Here is a 16,649-nt window from a genome sequence, read left to right as displayed (position 1 = left end):
GTGGGTCAGCAAGCCTCAGAGAAGTGAGTTTGCCTTCCCTAACCCCAGCCGGGAGTGACTAACCTCAGCTGCAGATGAGAGAACCGAGACTGCTTCACAGAGCAGACCAGCTGGCAAGGCTGGGGGCCTTCCAGCAAGGATGTGGTTTGCTAACGCCTCTCTTCTCCTTCCACTTTTCACCAGTACCCCTCGTTCGATGACCCAGACCAGCTGCAGAATCTACATAGCGGAGACCCAGCCAAGTCTCCCACCTGCAGCATCTCCAGAACAATAGATGTCACATGGGGGATAACATGGTCTACCCCCAGGGAAACAAGCTTTTCTTGTTTTCCCAGATGCTGAGTGTTTGGGTTGTGGGATCATTTAGATGTTATTGCTGAGCGAACTGAAGGCTAGAGAGAGGACTGGACTGTGTCCCTGGAGTCCTTCCTTCCAGGAAATGCCAGTGTTTGACTTTTACCAGGCACCAAACACTGACCAGCGTTTCCAGAGTCATCTATGGCAAAAACACAGGGCATAGACCTGCCCATCCAATGACTTCAGTACACTACCAAATTTGCTTGTAAATCCCTAAAAATATTTGTTCTCTTCCTTATCCTCTAATATTTTTTTAAATATATATATATATATATATATATATATATATATATATATATATATATATATTCCCCCTTGAGACCTGGGATCCAGGAATCCCTAGCAGGCCCAGAGTTAAGGTTCAGCAATTTTGTGAGTGCCCTGAAACTGTACAATAAATGTGATCAGATTCTCAGAGACCTGCGATCCCAAACATTAAAATCTACTTTTTAAAACTATTTACCACTCGCCTATCAAGAGGTCACTGTCATTCTAGGTTACCTCTTCTGCATTTTGTACTCTTTCATATAAACAAAGTATTTCCAAGTCCCAGACCAGCCTATTCTAGTAAAATTCAAGAATCTGGGTATTTCCTAAGAGCTTGCTTAAAAGAGCCTGACCTAGGAAAGTTAACCAACTGCATGGCTTTTCTAAGAGACAAAAACAAATGATTTTAGAACTGTTTTACAGAGGGAGATTATACAGATTGACCCCAAACAACCCACTCCTCAACTTTTAAGGCAGGGATGAAGGGAAGGGGGTCAGAGGACAGCACTCTGGGTCCTCACCCCTGCTTCAGCTTAGAGGAGTCTGTTGTCATCGGACTTCTATATTAGACATTGGAAAAAGGATTCCATCAGAAAAATAAAAACAATCCAAAGCTATTGATTTAAATCAACCCCTCATTTTGTAAATTAAAAAACAAAACAAAACAGCAACCCAAACAAGACAAGCTACTTGGCTAGGTCCATGCAGTTGATGGTCTTGTCGTGACCACTGAGTTTCGGCTGCATCGCTACTGCCTCCCAGAAGCTGGTGGGGCGGCCAGTTGAGCAAGAGGCAAGTCAGGTGTGATCTCCTGTCCTGCAGCTCCTCTAAGGTGCTGGCACCTTTCCCACAAGGACACACCTGGTCTCACCTTATCAACGTAATTGGCGATCTCCATGAGCTTGTGTTTGGTGGCGTCCTGGTCTCGTCGATTCTTCTGAAACTAAATGGGGTAAGCAGAACTAGGTGAGACCCCAGAACCCTTCCCAGGACCCCTCGTGTGCCCCATTACTGGTCTTTGAATTCCTTTTCATTTTCTTCCGTCTTCTATGACGACTATCTCCCTTGGGAGGGCAGAACCTGGGTCACATCCATCTTGGTACCTCCAACTACTAGCTCAGTTCCAGGCACACGGTAGGCATGTTAACAGTTGTGCAGTGAACTGAACTGTCTTCCCCCAGCCTGTGAAGTCAACCTTGTTCTCCTGTCCTCCTAATTACAAGGCCTCCTGTAAACTTCCACTGGGGCTTAGAAGAGGGACCAATCCAATCCTTGCCTTGGTCATCACCCCAGCATGGAGCCACCATCACAGGGATCTCACAAGGCCTCCGTGCACGTGATCAGTCAACATGGTCAAATTGTTGCTGAACAACTGCAGTGTGCAAGGCACTGCACTTGGTGCTGGGTAGGATACAAAGTGTGTGGTCCTGGTCCTAGCCTTGAAGGAGCTTCAGTTAAAACACAGCGCGGACCAGAAATAACAACAATGGCAGATGCTATATTTAAGGAGTATGAAATAGAAACGGGCTGAGAAAACCTGCACAGAAATAACTGCAACAGGAGGCTGTGTGAATGACACAAAATGAGTGCTGGCAATGAGGATCATAAAACCTTGGGAAATAGGCTTCATCTAGGCACGCTACTCAGATCAACTAGCAATGCCTTCCACAGTGAGAAGAATTCTAAGGCTGCAAGGGGCTCGGCAGCAAAAAATGCTGTGCTCCATCAGAAATATCCGCCGTGGGCAGCAGGAGGGGCACATTTCTGTAGGTAGCCTCACTTAATCACGCCTGCTTCAAAAGCGTAGATCACGGGCTTCCCTGGTGGCGCAGTGGTTGAGAGTCCGCCTGCCGATGCAGGGGACACGGGGTCGTGCCCCGGTCCGGGAGGATCCCACGTGCCGCGGAGCAGCTGGGCCCGTGAGCCATGGCCGCTGAGCCTGCGCGTCCGGAGCCTGTGCTCCGCAACGGAAGAGGCCACAACAGTGAGAGGCCCGCATACCGCAAAAAAAAAAGGGTAGATCACTTTCAGCTGCAATGATGAAGGAAAGCTTCACAGCATAAAGATAAAACTTGCTACAACTGAAACCTAAATTTGAAAATGATGGGTATGTCCTATATGCTGCCATTGTTACACAGAACCTGGGTACCTATCTGATTTACCTTGTGTACACACGATATATGTTACTTCAGTCCAAACCTTCACGTCCTTCCTCCACTGCATCCCACAAGAATATACAAGAAAGAAATGAAAAGAACAGCCAAATGAAACACCCTGGGATATTTGTCCAGATGGGGGTGTGTCTCAGCCACGATAGGGGGAGAAGCGCACCGTTTCCTATTCTCCCACTGCTTCTGGACCTTCCTGGGCCTCCTGGGAACCGTGACTCATCAGAACTGCAATCGTCTCACTTTCACCATTGCTTTCTAGGGAGTTAAATTCAGTGTAAGATCCTGGGACTTAGACCTTTCCAAGGTGTTAATCCTGAAGTTTCTCTTTACTCAGTCATCCCATTTCTAAACTCGTCTCACGGGCACAGAAAGTGCTGCAGCATTTAGGGAGTATTTATTAGAACATCAGAGTCAGACTTCATTGTCTTTCAGATATATTAATCCTATCTTCAAACAGCTGCCCGATAATACCACCATAGTTTTAAGGAATGTACCATGCTATCCTGAAGAGCCTCAGGCAAGAGTCAGCAAACTTTCTGCAAATGGCCAGACTGTAAATATTTTAGGCTTTGCAGCCATAAAGTCTCTACCACAACTACTCAACTCTGCCATTGTAGCTCAAAAGCAGCCATGGACAACACATGCAGCGGTAGGCATGGATACGTTCCAGTAAAACTTTAGTTATAAAAACCCAGAGTGCGCTGGATTTGACCATGGGCTATAGTTTACAGACCTCTGATGTAAAGAAAAGAGTATCTCCCACTTACACTTTCTGGGCTGACACGGGCCTTAAAACACGGTGCAGCACCTGGTCTTTCCCAACTGCCCCACATTCTGTCTGTATCTTGAAAAGTCCTTGGCATACCTGTTCTCACAGCTGCCCTGTCTCCTCCTCCAAATCCCATCTTGCTCTTCCCCCACCTGGATCTCCCATTTCACCTAAGGAATGAATAAACTGAGAACCACCCCCAGGTGCTCCCACCTAGGCCCAGGGAGCTGCATGGTCATTTTTACTGCTGAAAACCCTCTCTCCAGGCAGCAACCCCATCCATGTCTCTGCTCCCTGTGCTAAGTCCAGAGCCCAGAGGCGAAGCCTGGCCTGTCTCAACACCAGGTTATAAATCACAGATAAGGCGCCCTCCTCTTCCCTGTCTGCCGTCCTCTCAGATTAATTAATTGTCAGGAGTACATTTCTGCCCGCGGAGGATGAGAGGCCACTTGGAGAGGGAGTGGGGGAGGAGGTGGTGAGGGGGGCAGGGATTTGTGAGCCTGTGAGCCCAGCCTGGACTATTACTTCCCCACCCACCCCTGCCCAGGACCTGAGTAGTGAGCACATTCCCTATCCACCAGCCACTGAGCTGCATGAATCACGGCCTGTGGGCAGCACCTATGGGGCGCTGCTGGAGACCCTCCCTCTAGAACAGGAAGATGGCTCTACGCACAGCACAGTTCTGGAGGCACCTTGGGCGCACACTTTTCCTTTTGGGGGTTTGCTTTGACCCTGGAGGTCAGGAGACTGAAGATGTCCGATCCTCACCCCACCCCCGCTTCTCCAGCTTTCAGACTCACACCCAGTGGGTTTTAAATCCCCACACCAGGAGTCCTCTGGTGAGAGTGCAAGGCCGAGGGGGAGCATCACCCCACCTTTCCATTAGAGCAGCTGTGTTTCTATATGCTTAACTATCGGGGTCCCAGGAGCTTTCATCTGAACAAAGGATTCTGCAGCACACACACAAAAAAGGTTCGAGACCACTGTATTAGAGGATCTCAAGATGTCCCGGAGCCGGGGAAGCTCAGCTCTCTTCCAGCAACCCTCCCACTATGGCAGTTCTGTTAGGCAGGGGCCAGCGCCATTAGCATCCCCCATGACTGCGCAGCTGCGGCTTTTAAATCACTTAGGATTTTGCTCCCCACGCCACTCCCCCATCCTACACACACACCAGTCTTTGGAAAGAAAAACAAGAGAAAAAAAAAAAAGAAAGAAAGAAAGGCTGCTGGAAAAACCAATACCGACACCAATTAAAAAGCAAAACTTCTCTCAAAGCAGAACAAGATGTTTCCTCGGGGCTTCCCTGGTGGCGCAGTGGTTAAGAATCCGCCTGCCAAGGCAGGGCACATGGGTTCGAGCCCTGGTCCGGGAAGATCCCACGGGCCACGGAGCAACTAAGCCCGTGTGCCACAATGACTGAGCCTGTGCTCTAGAGCCCACTAACCACAACTACTGAGCCTGCATGCCACAACTACTGAAGCCTGCACTCTAGGGCCCACAAGCCACAACTACTGAGCCCGTGCACCACAACTACTGAAGCCTGCACTCTAGAGCCCGTGCTCTGCAACAAGAGAAGCCACTGCAGTGAGAAGCCCGCGCACCACAACGAAGAGTAGCCACCACTCGCGGCAACTAGAGAAAGCCCGCGCGCAGCAACGAAGACCCAACGCAGCCAAAAATAAATGAATAAATAAAATTGAAATATATATATATATATATATATATATATATATATATATAAAAAAGATGTGTCCTCGGTCTGGGAAAGCCCTTCACCTCCGCGTCTCTGCGCAGTTAACGACTCCGTGTCCTTGCAGACACTCAAGGGCCACTAACACTGGAAGGCAGCTCTTCCAGCGCGAAGTCTAGTATTCTTCCCCCTTCCCTGCACTGCCTCCAGGATCTGCGCTGTGGGATTGCTCCTCTGGCGGAGCTGCTAACTAACCCATTTGGATGGTATGTGACAGATGGGAACTGTGACGAGTTCTGTCAGAAAGGGAGCCCCAGGCGAGGTGCAGCGTTAGAACGTGGGGAGTGCTCAGCTCATCTGACCTTCCATGCCCAGAAGATATGTCAGTTCTGTGGTTGAGCCACTACATAAAGTGAGAATGGGGTAAAATACGGCTAATTTAGGCAAATATGGGCCGTAGGGCCTGAATCCATTCTTTAGGAGTCGGCTTCAACACTACTGCCTTGGGAAGCTTTTCCCAATTCATTATCTGCGCTCTAATCCTCTACAATGAACCATCCTACAGCAGTCATCACACTTGGAACTAGAGAGTTTTTGTGCTGCTACTGTAAACCCTGTGGTTTAAGGGCAGGTCTATCTCTATTCTCCCAAAGAATAAGCACCAAAACCTAAGGGTCTTCAGACCCAGTCTAAGAAATGTTAACCCAAATAACATTCAATCTATCCTGATGTTCTGATTAATGCACTGGGCTGGAAGAGACTTCTCCTTGTTTTCTTCCCAACTATGTTTAAAATAGCAAAAAGAGCCCTTGGTCAGATTTAAGGTCAAAATCACATGACAAACCGGAAAAAGAGGAATGCTTTAGTATTTCCCCAAAGCAGTTTGAAGGCTGGAATGGAAGCTATCAAGAGAGCAATTTTTCTGCTAAAACCCATTGCCTCCCCCTTACCTCTTCATAATCAGCCACAAGGTAAAGCTCCACATACTTCATGGAGTGTAAATCTTCCCTTTTCATCTAAGAAAGAGACATAAGCAGATCAGAGCTATAGAAATGGTGGATTTGACCTCATTTCAAAAAACTGCTCAGAAATGGTGCAGTTAATAAGCAGCGGCCCTCCTTACTAAATTTGTACCTGGGATCTAGAGACAACCCCAGCTATGGTCACTTCATCATCACCCTCACTACACCTTCCGCCCGCCATCTTGGTTATCGCGGGAGGCTGCTCTGGGACAGTGGGTCCAGTCCTTTAGTCTCCAGAAATAACGAGCTGGCTGCCTAGTGCAGACAGAACAGAGGCTGACATACCGTGAGGGAACATGCTGACAGTCAAGTTCCCAAAAGATATTTAAACCACATACCTCTCTCTATCTTCGGTATAAATAAATACAAGCATTTTGTGCACATGGTTAAGTGGCTATTCCAAAAAGGGAGGCGTATATTTTTTTCTCACATTTTAAAGTTTCTGAAATCAGCACCTTATTTTAAAGGTAGTAATGTTTTCCCCCAAAGCTGTTATTCTGTCGAAAACAAGGGTTTCTCACACTCAACAATGACTCAGACTAAGAGGAAAAAGCTACTTCCTCCTTCTTAGCCATCTCCCTTTAATTTAGAAATACTCCTGGATCCAAGGCAAGGGTCCTCAGAAGGGACAAGCCTATCCCCAGGCTAACTCCTGTGCTAAGAAAAACTCACCCTGCGAGGTCGCTTCTTGGTCTGGTTTGTAAACTGAAGGACCCAGTCCCTGGCGGTGGGCTTGGAGTGCTCGAACCCACAGTTCCTGGGGGGAAGCTTGAGATGTTCGGATCTGTAAATAAGGTGGTGGCCCTCGCTGTCAGGGAGGGGCTCGATGATGTAGCTGAGGTTACTGCTCACCATAATCAGTCCTCTGTTGACGGGAGAAATAGAATCTCTGGTCAAAGATTATGGTCCTGGAAAAGTCCCTTGCTCAGGCCTCAGGTTCCCCCTATAAAAAATTTCACAGTTGGTTTTGATCATTGCTTCTTAATCTTATTATGGGGTCATGCACTCCTTGGTGAGAATCTGACGCAAACTCAGACTTCCTCTCCAGAGAAATGCACATGTACGTGAGATGTGGTGCACGGTTTCAGGGTACAAAAGCATATCACAGAGGAGCTTGAAGGTTCTAAAAGGGCTGGACCAGGGACAGTTCATACTCATAAAGGATGGCAGGACGAGGATTCCAAAAAGCCTCCCAAACCCAAACATAGCATACAACAGATCACAGGTCAAAACTTGACAGACGGAGAAAAAGACAGTCTGGTGACTGGAGGAAGAATGCTGGCCTGAGGATGAGGAGACCCAAGTTCCAATCTTAGCTCCAACATTAAATTGCCAAATGCTCTTCAACAAACCTGTTCAATCACTCCAAGCCTCAGTTTCCCCAAGTGTAAATGCAAATGATAATTTTCTAACTTCACAGGACTCTTGGGATGATTAAATGGAAAGACAAGTGTCCTTGCTCTTGGAAACCAAAGCTAGAGACGTCACTGATGGCATGCCTACCAGCCCCAATTTCCCTGTATCAGCAAGGCAGCTCTGCGGTGAGGTGACACCCACAACCAAGCATGTGTGACTACTCTTTTCTCTGGGTTACAGATACTAGCCTTGAACTCACAATAAATATGTGTGTTCATTCATTATATTTTTTCATTCATTGAACCCTTACTCTGTATTAGATGTAATCTAGACATAATCCCTGCCCTTGTGTAATTCACATTCCATTGGAGGACAGACATTCATTCCACAAATACTTCCTGAGCTGCTGCTATGTGCCAGGCATCGTGCTAGTTGCTGAGGACGGACTAGTGAACAGGACAGACAAGATGCCTGCCCTCACGGAGCTTAGAGTCTGAACATGGGAATAAATCACTACAGTATGTTAACAGAAAAGGCAAAAAGCTTTCATCGCCCTTAACACTGATGTTGGATGCTGCTGCCTGGGGTGCTGCATCAATGAGGCTTCTGGGCGCTTTATCTGGACTCGGTGAGAAAGAGTGCACAGCTTATCACCAATCACTATCACCAATAATCAATGGAAGGGACAGCAGAGGCCCCCGTAGCAGGTATTTGCCATCCTTGACACCGTGAGATGAAAACTAGAGCAAGGGAATGTTATTAGGGCCCTGGGGAAGGAAAGTCCCAGCAATGTACCCCAGGGACCCCACAGCATTTCGTTTGCTCCAAAACCTCAGGCTCTATCCATCCAGAAATTTCAAAAGGTAAAGTGTAGCCAAGTCAGTCTTTGCCACTCCAAACTGGCAGGACCTCTCTTCGGCTGTCTCGGCTTCCATCCCTGCCCCTAACACCTCCGGATCCCCACCCAGGTTTTGCCCTTTGGGAAGAGCCTGTGATGCTCTCAGGAGAGACAGCGCCAGGCCCTGATCAGCAGCAGTCCTTCCTGGAATCCATCCCTGGTTGACCTCATTCCGGTGCCAGGGAGCCTGACGACTTCCCGGCTACCTCATCCAGGCTGACGCAGCAATCCCAGACCAGCCCCCCGGCGGGACGCCCAATGGGCTGCCTGTGCAGCTGGGGGTGAGAGCGGAACAAACAGCAAGGGTCACATCCGCTCCTGAGTCCAGACGGGAAAGGGCAGAGGGCAGAGCTGCTGTGGGCATCCTGTTCTCAAGCTATCTTCTCATCTTGGCTGACCAAGGCCCCTCCCCGTCACCTCAGTTTCCCCCCATGGCTACAAATACTACAAACCAGCCGATGGCTTTGTGTGCACTGGGTTGTGGTTGTGGAGATAAAACCCAGTGGGTGGAAAGTTCCAGTGTAGCTGACCAGGCATCACTTGAATAAGCCTCTAGGCCGAACAGGACAGAGACAACGCAGAAGTTTGGTGCACAGTGAACAACAATCATGGTGGTTATAAACTACTGAGTCTTTACTAGGGACCAGGCACCGTGCTGAGTATTTTATTATTCACACCAACCTCTATGCTCCTTACAAATATTATCCTCATTTTACAAACGAGAAAACTAAGGCTCAGCGAGATTAATCAACTGACCAAAGTCACACAGGCAGTAAAAACCTAAGTAGTCTGGTTCTAGGTCCCAAGACCTTAACCATGACCTCACACTGCCTCTGTCACCAGAGCCCTGTACAGTAGCTATAAGTGACAAGAATCAGCAACTCTCCTCTGAGGCGTGATCGGCCATTACCCAACGGGCCTGTCTGAAGTAAGACACCAGCTGGGAGAGGCAGTCAGTCCACTTCTCATTTTTAGACACCATTTTTCGAGAGTTAACTATATGCCAGGCACTGTGCTTATAATTGTCGTTCTTATTTCATTCTTACATCAATGCTGTAAAGCACCATTATGGGTCCCATTTGATAGATAAGGAAACTGAGCTCCAGAGAGATTAAATAACAAGCTCTCATGGGTATTCCGGGGCCAAAGATTTAAGGTCCGGCAGACTCTGGACCCCATGCCCTTAACCGCTATGCTATCTGCCTCTATCAGTGAGTTCCAAACCTAGGGGTCAGAGATCTTAGGATCAAATCTATCCATTAGAATATTCTACAGGGTGTATTAAAAATGGAGATGTCCAGGCCCCACCTAGGAGATGCAGATTCTGTAGGCCTGAGCAAGTGAACAAGTCCCCTAGGAATCCCCTGCACAGCCACACTCAGGAACCTTGACCTGGAGCCCAGCCTCTGGCAGGGCCCTGTCTTTTCACAGAGCTCTAAGCAATTCTGTTCCAGGGAGTGGGCAGATTATAACTGGAGAAACACAAGCTCAGAAGGACACTGAAGGTCCTTCCAGCAATAGGACTCTGCGGCCGCTCCCCTCCCCTGCCCCTGCTGCGGCTGCTGGTAACGCGCCTGTGTCACAGTTGCCACCTTCCCGACTGCCAGGGGATGGAGAACAGGCTGGCGCAAGCCCTAGCATGTCACAGCATGTCCAGCTTTGAAAGTGGGGGGATTTGTGAGAATCTACTTCCCAGGGCCCTTCACTGTCACCAATCCCAAGCCCTGCTAGCTGCCCTCCCCTGAACACTCACCAGTCATTTCTCCTTCTAAGTGTCTCAGTTGATCTAATTTGCTAAATGTAAGCTCTGGCAGAGCTTAGCGGGGGGTGGGGGTGGGGTGGGGTGCGCAGGAGGGGGACCCATGAGGTTGGGTGGCCAGGACCTCACACGCTATTCATTGTTGAGAGCTTGATACAAATGAAATTGTACAGAGGAACCCTGGCAGGGCAGGCCAGGCAGGCAGCAGGTTTAACCCCTGAATGACCACAAGACTCGCTCGAATGCAGCCTTCCAGGAACTAGGCAAGAACTGCTTCTTAGGAATTTGTCCATTCAGAGCTGAACCCAAGGGGACACACCCTACATGCCTACATCCAGAGCTGCCCTAAGAGGTAATCACTCTGTCACACTTCTTTCCTTCCCCCAAAATCTGCATGCAAGTGAGAAGGAGTTACAGGGAGCTTCAAAGGCAGCACAGAGGTGACGTGGTCACACGGGTGATGTGGTCCCTCTGGGATGGGGTGGCAAGCCACAAGTGGAGAGCATGGGCTCGGGAGTGGGACACACCTGGATTCAAATTCTGGCTCTGCTGTCTGCTAGCTTTGGGCTAAGTTACTCAACAAAGCTTCCCCTCTCACAGGGCTGCTATGACAGTTGACTGAAGTAAGAGGCAATGTTTACTAATAATTAGGGTAATATTTAAAAAGGATAGCTAATAGTCATTGAGCATGTATGGTACACAAGGCAGGGTACAAGGCATCTTATTCAGTAGCCATTCAGCACATATGTATTGAGCACCTACTGTGTGCCAGGAACAGTTCTAGGCACCGGGGATGCAGCGTGATAGGAAAACAAAAGAAAGTCCCTGATCTCAAGGAAGTTGCACTCATCACCTCATGTAAATCCACCAATGATGTCACTATTGTTGCTCCCATTTTACAGGTGAGAAAACTGATGCTAGGGAACTGAAGCAACCTGTCAGGTTTTATACCAGGAACTGCCTGGCTCCAGAATCTACACCTGACAAAACTTGATGCTGCCCTGTGAGCGCTTACTCTATGCTTGACACAGAGGTAGCATTTCTTATCTGTTCTGCAGAAGGAAGGCCAGGTATTCAAATGGGAAAGGGCCACGCCTCTCCTTGGCAAAAGGGCAGATAGGCATGGACTGGCTCCTTCTGTCCCAGGCGCCCCACCTCCTGGAAACTCTGCCCACTCTCTCTGCAGCACAGAAATTTCTACACTGAAGAGTCCTTTCCATGGTCTTGTCTACCCTGCTTTCTCAGATAAGAAGAACCAAAGCCCAGAGAAGTAGGAACTTGCCCAAGGTCACCTAGTGAGCTACTGTTAGAGCTGGGGGCAGATCCCAGGTCTCCTGACATCCAGGCTCCTTACTCATGGGCGGAACCATGACACCACCCTCAGCCTCCCACCCAGGACTCAGCAGCCCCCTGCACCGTGGGCATCATCTAGAGAGCTGAGCTGGCCAAGGCAAAGACAAGGAGGAAATGAAACGAAACAGGGGGAGGAAAGCTCAGAGATCACACAGCCGGGAGGTATGGAGCTAGATCTGAAACTCAGGTCGCTTGACTCTAAATTGTGAGCTCCTTCTAAGCCATCACATAACGTCCACACACAGGCTCCTGTACTCACTCTTAATTTCATATCCTCTCTCTCCCTCTCTCTCCCACAAAGTCTGAGTCCAGGGACCTGGGGTAAGGTATAACCACAATGAGTATGGGCCCCAGGGTTTTGAGGACAGATCTGCTATAAGAGTGACGCATCAGGGCTTCCCTGGTGGTGCAGTGGTTGAGAGTCCGCCTGCCGATGCAGGGGACACGGGTTCGTGCCCCGGTCCGGGAAGATCCCACATGCCACGGAGTGGCTGGGCCCGTGAGTCATATGGCCGCTGAGCCTGTGCGTCCGGAGCCTGTGCTCCGCAACGGGAGAGGCCACAACAGTGAGAGGCCCGCGTACCACAAAAAAAAAAAAAAAAAGAGTGATGCATCAAATAGATGACTACAGGTGATCTACTGTATGTCTTTGAAAGACTTTCTATGTAATTTAACTTGCCAGACATTAGTACTTAAGACACTATACAGCCATTAAAAGAATGAGCTAGATCTATGTGTGCCTACGACATAATGTTAAATTGGAAAAAGAAAAAAACAAATTACAGAATGGTATGTATAACCCTATAACCAATCTCCCTTGGATTAAAAAATCATATATACACATAATTATGTATTTCAATTATGTATACTCCCCAACAGATTACAGATGGGGAATGAGATTGATTGAAAGGGCAGGACAGGATAAAGGATTTTCACTTCTTTTAGTTTTATGCTCCAGTATTATTTGGATGTTTAGCACACTCATTAGTTACGTAATGATAATCTTTAAGCACTTTCTTTACAAACAAAGTGACCACTCAGGTTTAAAAAATGTTTTTACTGCAATCAATACCTCTCCTGCTGATAGACAGTGAGTTGGACACACACACGCGTACACGCACGCCCAGTGTCTGCCAAATCCCACAGGCTCAGTCAGGACACCTCAACCCAGTAATGTCTAGATTTCTTCACAAATAATCGTTGCTCCTAAAATTTACACTTTATGTTAATTTGCAAAGCATTTGTGCACACAAGACATCGTATAGGACATTTAGATGAGTGCTTCATAGGAGACAGGCTTGGGGAGTATGGACACTGAACACCCCTAGGAAATGGTGCGCCACATCATTTCATTGGTGTAGTTTATAACTATCCAGAGCTGCCACCCTATTCTCGAAGGGGTCAGTGGCCTAAACAAGATTACAGAGCATTATATTACATATCCATGTTCCTTTTTGGAAGGAAGATTTCTAAAAGGATACACAAGAAACTGGTACCGATGGCTGCCACTGGGGTGGGGGGATTCGGGAAACAGGAAGCGTACTCTTTCATTGTACGCTCTTGTATTATTTGAATGTATTTTTACTATGATCCCGTATTACCTCTTCAATTAAATTAGCCTAAAGAACTGCTTTGGAGAGAAGAGGACGCCCAGCAACGATCTAGAAACTCAGCTGGATTCCTCTGTATTTGTATCATCAGCCTGAAGATCCCACTTGGTATAAATCCTACCTATTTTCTCCAGTCACAAAGAGCATGTTTCCAGGAGAGAAGCACAATCGCTATGGAGATTTTCCATTGCAGCATCGCTTTATGAGCCTTAGTGGGGGGCGACTGGAGTGCTCCGGGGGTTTGAAGCCTGCTGCTGCTACAGCTGCTCCTACTCCAGAGTCTGAATCGAGCCATCTGCCAGGCGTCTCCAGCACTTAAATCAGTCGGGCCCACAGACACCCTTGGTTTCTTAAGGTGTGTAGTGAGAAGGCTGGGAAAATAAGGCGGGTGGACCCCATAAAAGGGAAGCGTGCAAAATAGAAACACATGGACGGCTCACCCAGTTCCCCCCTATCAGCACAGCTGTGGGAATGATGTACAAGAGGCCAAGCCAAATTCCCACTGCCCCATACCAAGAGGACAGAGGAACAGGCAGAGAGAAGCAAGTCACACCTGCATGTTCCCTTTCCTCCTTCTTGGGACAGATGCTGTTCACTTGCAGACTGCAGATGACTGGGCCTGTAAACACCACTGGAAGGCCAGTTGGCTAGGCTCAATCAGGTCACTTGAGCAGGGGATTTGGGGTCTCTGTTATGGCCTCCCAGCCAAAGCTTGTTTCCTGCCTAATCCCCTCCGGCCAACTCACCATGAAGCCTTACAGACGAGACATGGCTCGATTTATAAACAAACACGTGGGATCGGCAGCGTGATGGGCCTCACGTTGGCATGTGAGCCTGGGTGAGTCTTAGCATGGTTTCACTGTTACAAGATGATAATAATCCCGTCTGCATGCTGTAGCGTTAACACAGCACTTAACATTCTCTACCATGCCTATCATCCATGCCCACTTTACAGATGAGAAACTGAGGGCTCAGGAAATTACTTTTATATGCCTGTCTTCCCTCCACCCGTGTAGGACATGGGCATAGAGCAGACATCCACTGTTAATTTGCTGAATGAAAGAAACAATCATTGGCTCAATCGATCAAGAGAGAGGAAGGGTACACAGTGGAAACACCTCCTACTGGCTCATGAGAGCCAACGTGTGCATATCTGCCCAATGCTGCCTTCAGTAACATCCTGTTGATAGCTTCGAATTGGTCATGGTGGGAATATTTTTACCAGCATACTGGCAGATGCTACGTATCAGTGCTTTTTTTTTCTTTTTGTTTTCATAGAGCTAGGTTATCAACACACTGGGTATAGGTACCACATAGTATAGGCAATTAAAACCCAGGCAATTAGTATAGGCAATTAGAACACAGGTTTTTCAGATCATCATCTCTTTTCCAAAAGGAGGGGAGGCTGGGAAGAGTCTAAATAAATGATTTTTATTACTCCAACATACATGTATAGATCCTACTATATGCAAAGCACCAGGGTAGGCTGGAGGAGAGAAACAGATATTGAGATAGAATTCATATTCTCAAGGAACACATATTCTCAGGTATAAACTATAACGTGCACACATATCACCTGGGGATCTTGGTAAAAATACAGGTTACAATCCAGTAGGTCTGGGTGGGACCTGAGATACTACATTTTGAACAAGCTCCCAGGTGATACTGATGGTGCCCCGCTGCGGACCCCGCCCAGGAAGCACGGGTCTGGGAGGTGACTGAGTGCTTGTATATACTGGCCAGTTCTAAACGTTAGATATCTATTAGCACGTGCAATCCTCACAACACGACAGATATATATTTCCCTTATCCACATTTTACAAAAGAGACCATCAAGGTCCAAGGTCACCCCTCTGGTCAACTGCTAGTTGCTCAAAGCCAGGTCGTCTGGCTCAGAGAATGAAGTCACTCTCTTTCCAACATGCCCCCTCGTTGGAACTTTTCAGTTCATTTTCTGTCTTGAAGATTATCCCTGCTTCTCCCTTCTCTTCCTGCTCTTTTCACTAGCTGCCCATTTCCTTTTTTGCCGCCTATAAGCACTTCTACCAGAGAAGAGCAAAGGAGAAGTGGGAATAAATGCTCAAATTCATCAATTTCAAGTGTATGAACCATGTCTTTTATTTCCTATATCCTGGTGCTTTGACACTGGGACCTTGCTCCTGCCCCCAGGGTTAGCCAATTCCTACAGATGGTAACTCACCAGTGAGCACAGCATGCCTTTCCAATGGGCTTCTCACTCTCTGGGCCGCCCACCTCCCCGGGCCTGTTCACCCCAGGGCCAGGTACCAGACAACTAGGGACAGCCCCATGCCCCAGATCCCACCAAAATTATTCAAACTAGCCAATCCTAAGCCTGCTTACCCTGCCTTTCCTGTTCCTTTCCACAGAACCCACAATAAAGACTCCTGCCCACATTCCCTCTCCCCCGTCTGCCTCCTGACTGACCCCTGTGCTGCCCTGTGCCCCAGCCCCAGCATGGCGTGCCCCTCCTCCTGGGATCTGGAGTACAATAAAGTGTCTTTTCGATGGCAGTTGTCTCCTGCTCTGTGGGCTTCACCATACCTAAATAATAATAAAACCTCAAGCTCCTCAGGAAAGAGTATGCTCAATCCCCAGTGAATCTGTGGGTTATCTATTATTAACATTATTATTTTTACCATCACCATCATCAAAGGATTACTTCCCTTGTCCCTCCCAAGCTCAGCCCTTCTCAGAGCTGGCTTGCATACATTCTCAATTGACAGCTTCTCAAAGTCCCTGCCCAAGGCCAGCCCCGCTTAGCTTAAAAAATTCCATTGCTGGGGAGAGTCTCAGGTGCGCCCCACCCAGCACTGTCAGGGCCTCTTACCTCATTCCCCGGCAGGTGCTGAGCGTGACACTGGACTGTTCTGCCTTCCTCACTGTCCCATGGTAAAAGCAGTGATCCTAGCATGGAGAAAGCGGGTGGTCAGACCACAGGATACTGATAAGCATGGCAGTGTCAGTGTCTCGTGAAAGTCAGGGATAATTATATACCTACCCTAACCTTACAATCTGCAAAGAGCTTTCTAAGCCACCATTTTATCTGACCCTCGCAATGTTCCTAGGCGGTGGGACAGAGTGGATGCCATCATCCTCACTGAAAAGATGAAGAAGCTAAGGCTCAGAGGAGCAAAGAGATTTGCCGCAGGTCTCACTGCTAGCTGGGGAACCCAGGATTTCAGATCTCTTTTTTTTTTTCAGAGAAACAGTTTATTTATTTATTTTTGGCTGCGTTGGGTCTTCACTGCCGCGCGTGGGCTTTCTCTAGTTGCGGCGAGCGGGGGCTACTCTTGGTTGCATTGCACAGGCTTCTCATTGCGGTGGTTTCTCTTGTTGCGGAGCACGGGCTCTAGGTGCGCAGGCTTCAGTAGTTGTG

The 16,649-nt window shown here is 48.2% G+C and overlaps 1 protein-coding gene across 6 annotated transcripts in view; it reads right to left on the bottom strand.

The window, feature by feature from the left end:
* The window catches only part of ADAM19 (ADAM metallopeptidase domain 19), an 89,029-nt gene that overhangs the window by 33,476 nt on the left and 38,904 nt on the right, over positions 1–16,649 (bottom strand). For 4 of the 6 annotated variants that reach the window (XM_032627789.1, XM_032627788.1, XM_032627790.1 and 1 more), the window contains 4 exons: positions 16,101–16,177; positions 6,949–7,141; positions 6,205–6,270; positions 1,496–1,567 (listed from right to left, as the gene is read on the bottom strand). In XM_032627789.1, coding sequence (XP_032483680.1) covers positions 1,496–1,567; positions 6,205–6,270; positions 6,949–7,141; positions 16,101–16,177 — 408 coding nt within the window. The remainder of the gene's footprint in view (positions 1–1,495; positions 1,568–6,204; positions 6,271–6,948; positions 7,142–16,100; positions 16,178–16,649) is intronic. The other 2 variants (XM_032627793.1, XM_032627794.1) reach the window with 1 other exon arrangement.

This window comes from Phocoena sinus, chromosome 3 (assembly GCF_008692025.1).
Source record: "Phocoena sinus isolate mPhoSin1 chromosome 3, mPhoSin1.pri, whole genome shotgun sequence".
Classification (NCBI taxonomy): Eukaryota; Metazoa; Chordata; class Mammalia; order Artiodactyla; family Phocoenidae; genus Phocoena; species Phocoena sinus.
The sequence above is the reverse complement of the archived record's forward strand: the minus strand, read 5'-3'. Positions and strand labels throughout refer to the sequence as shown.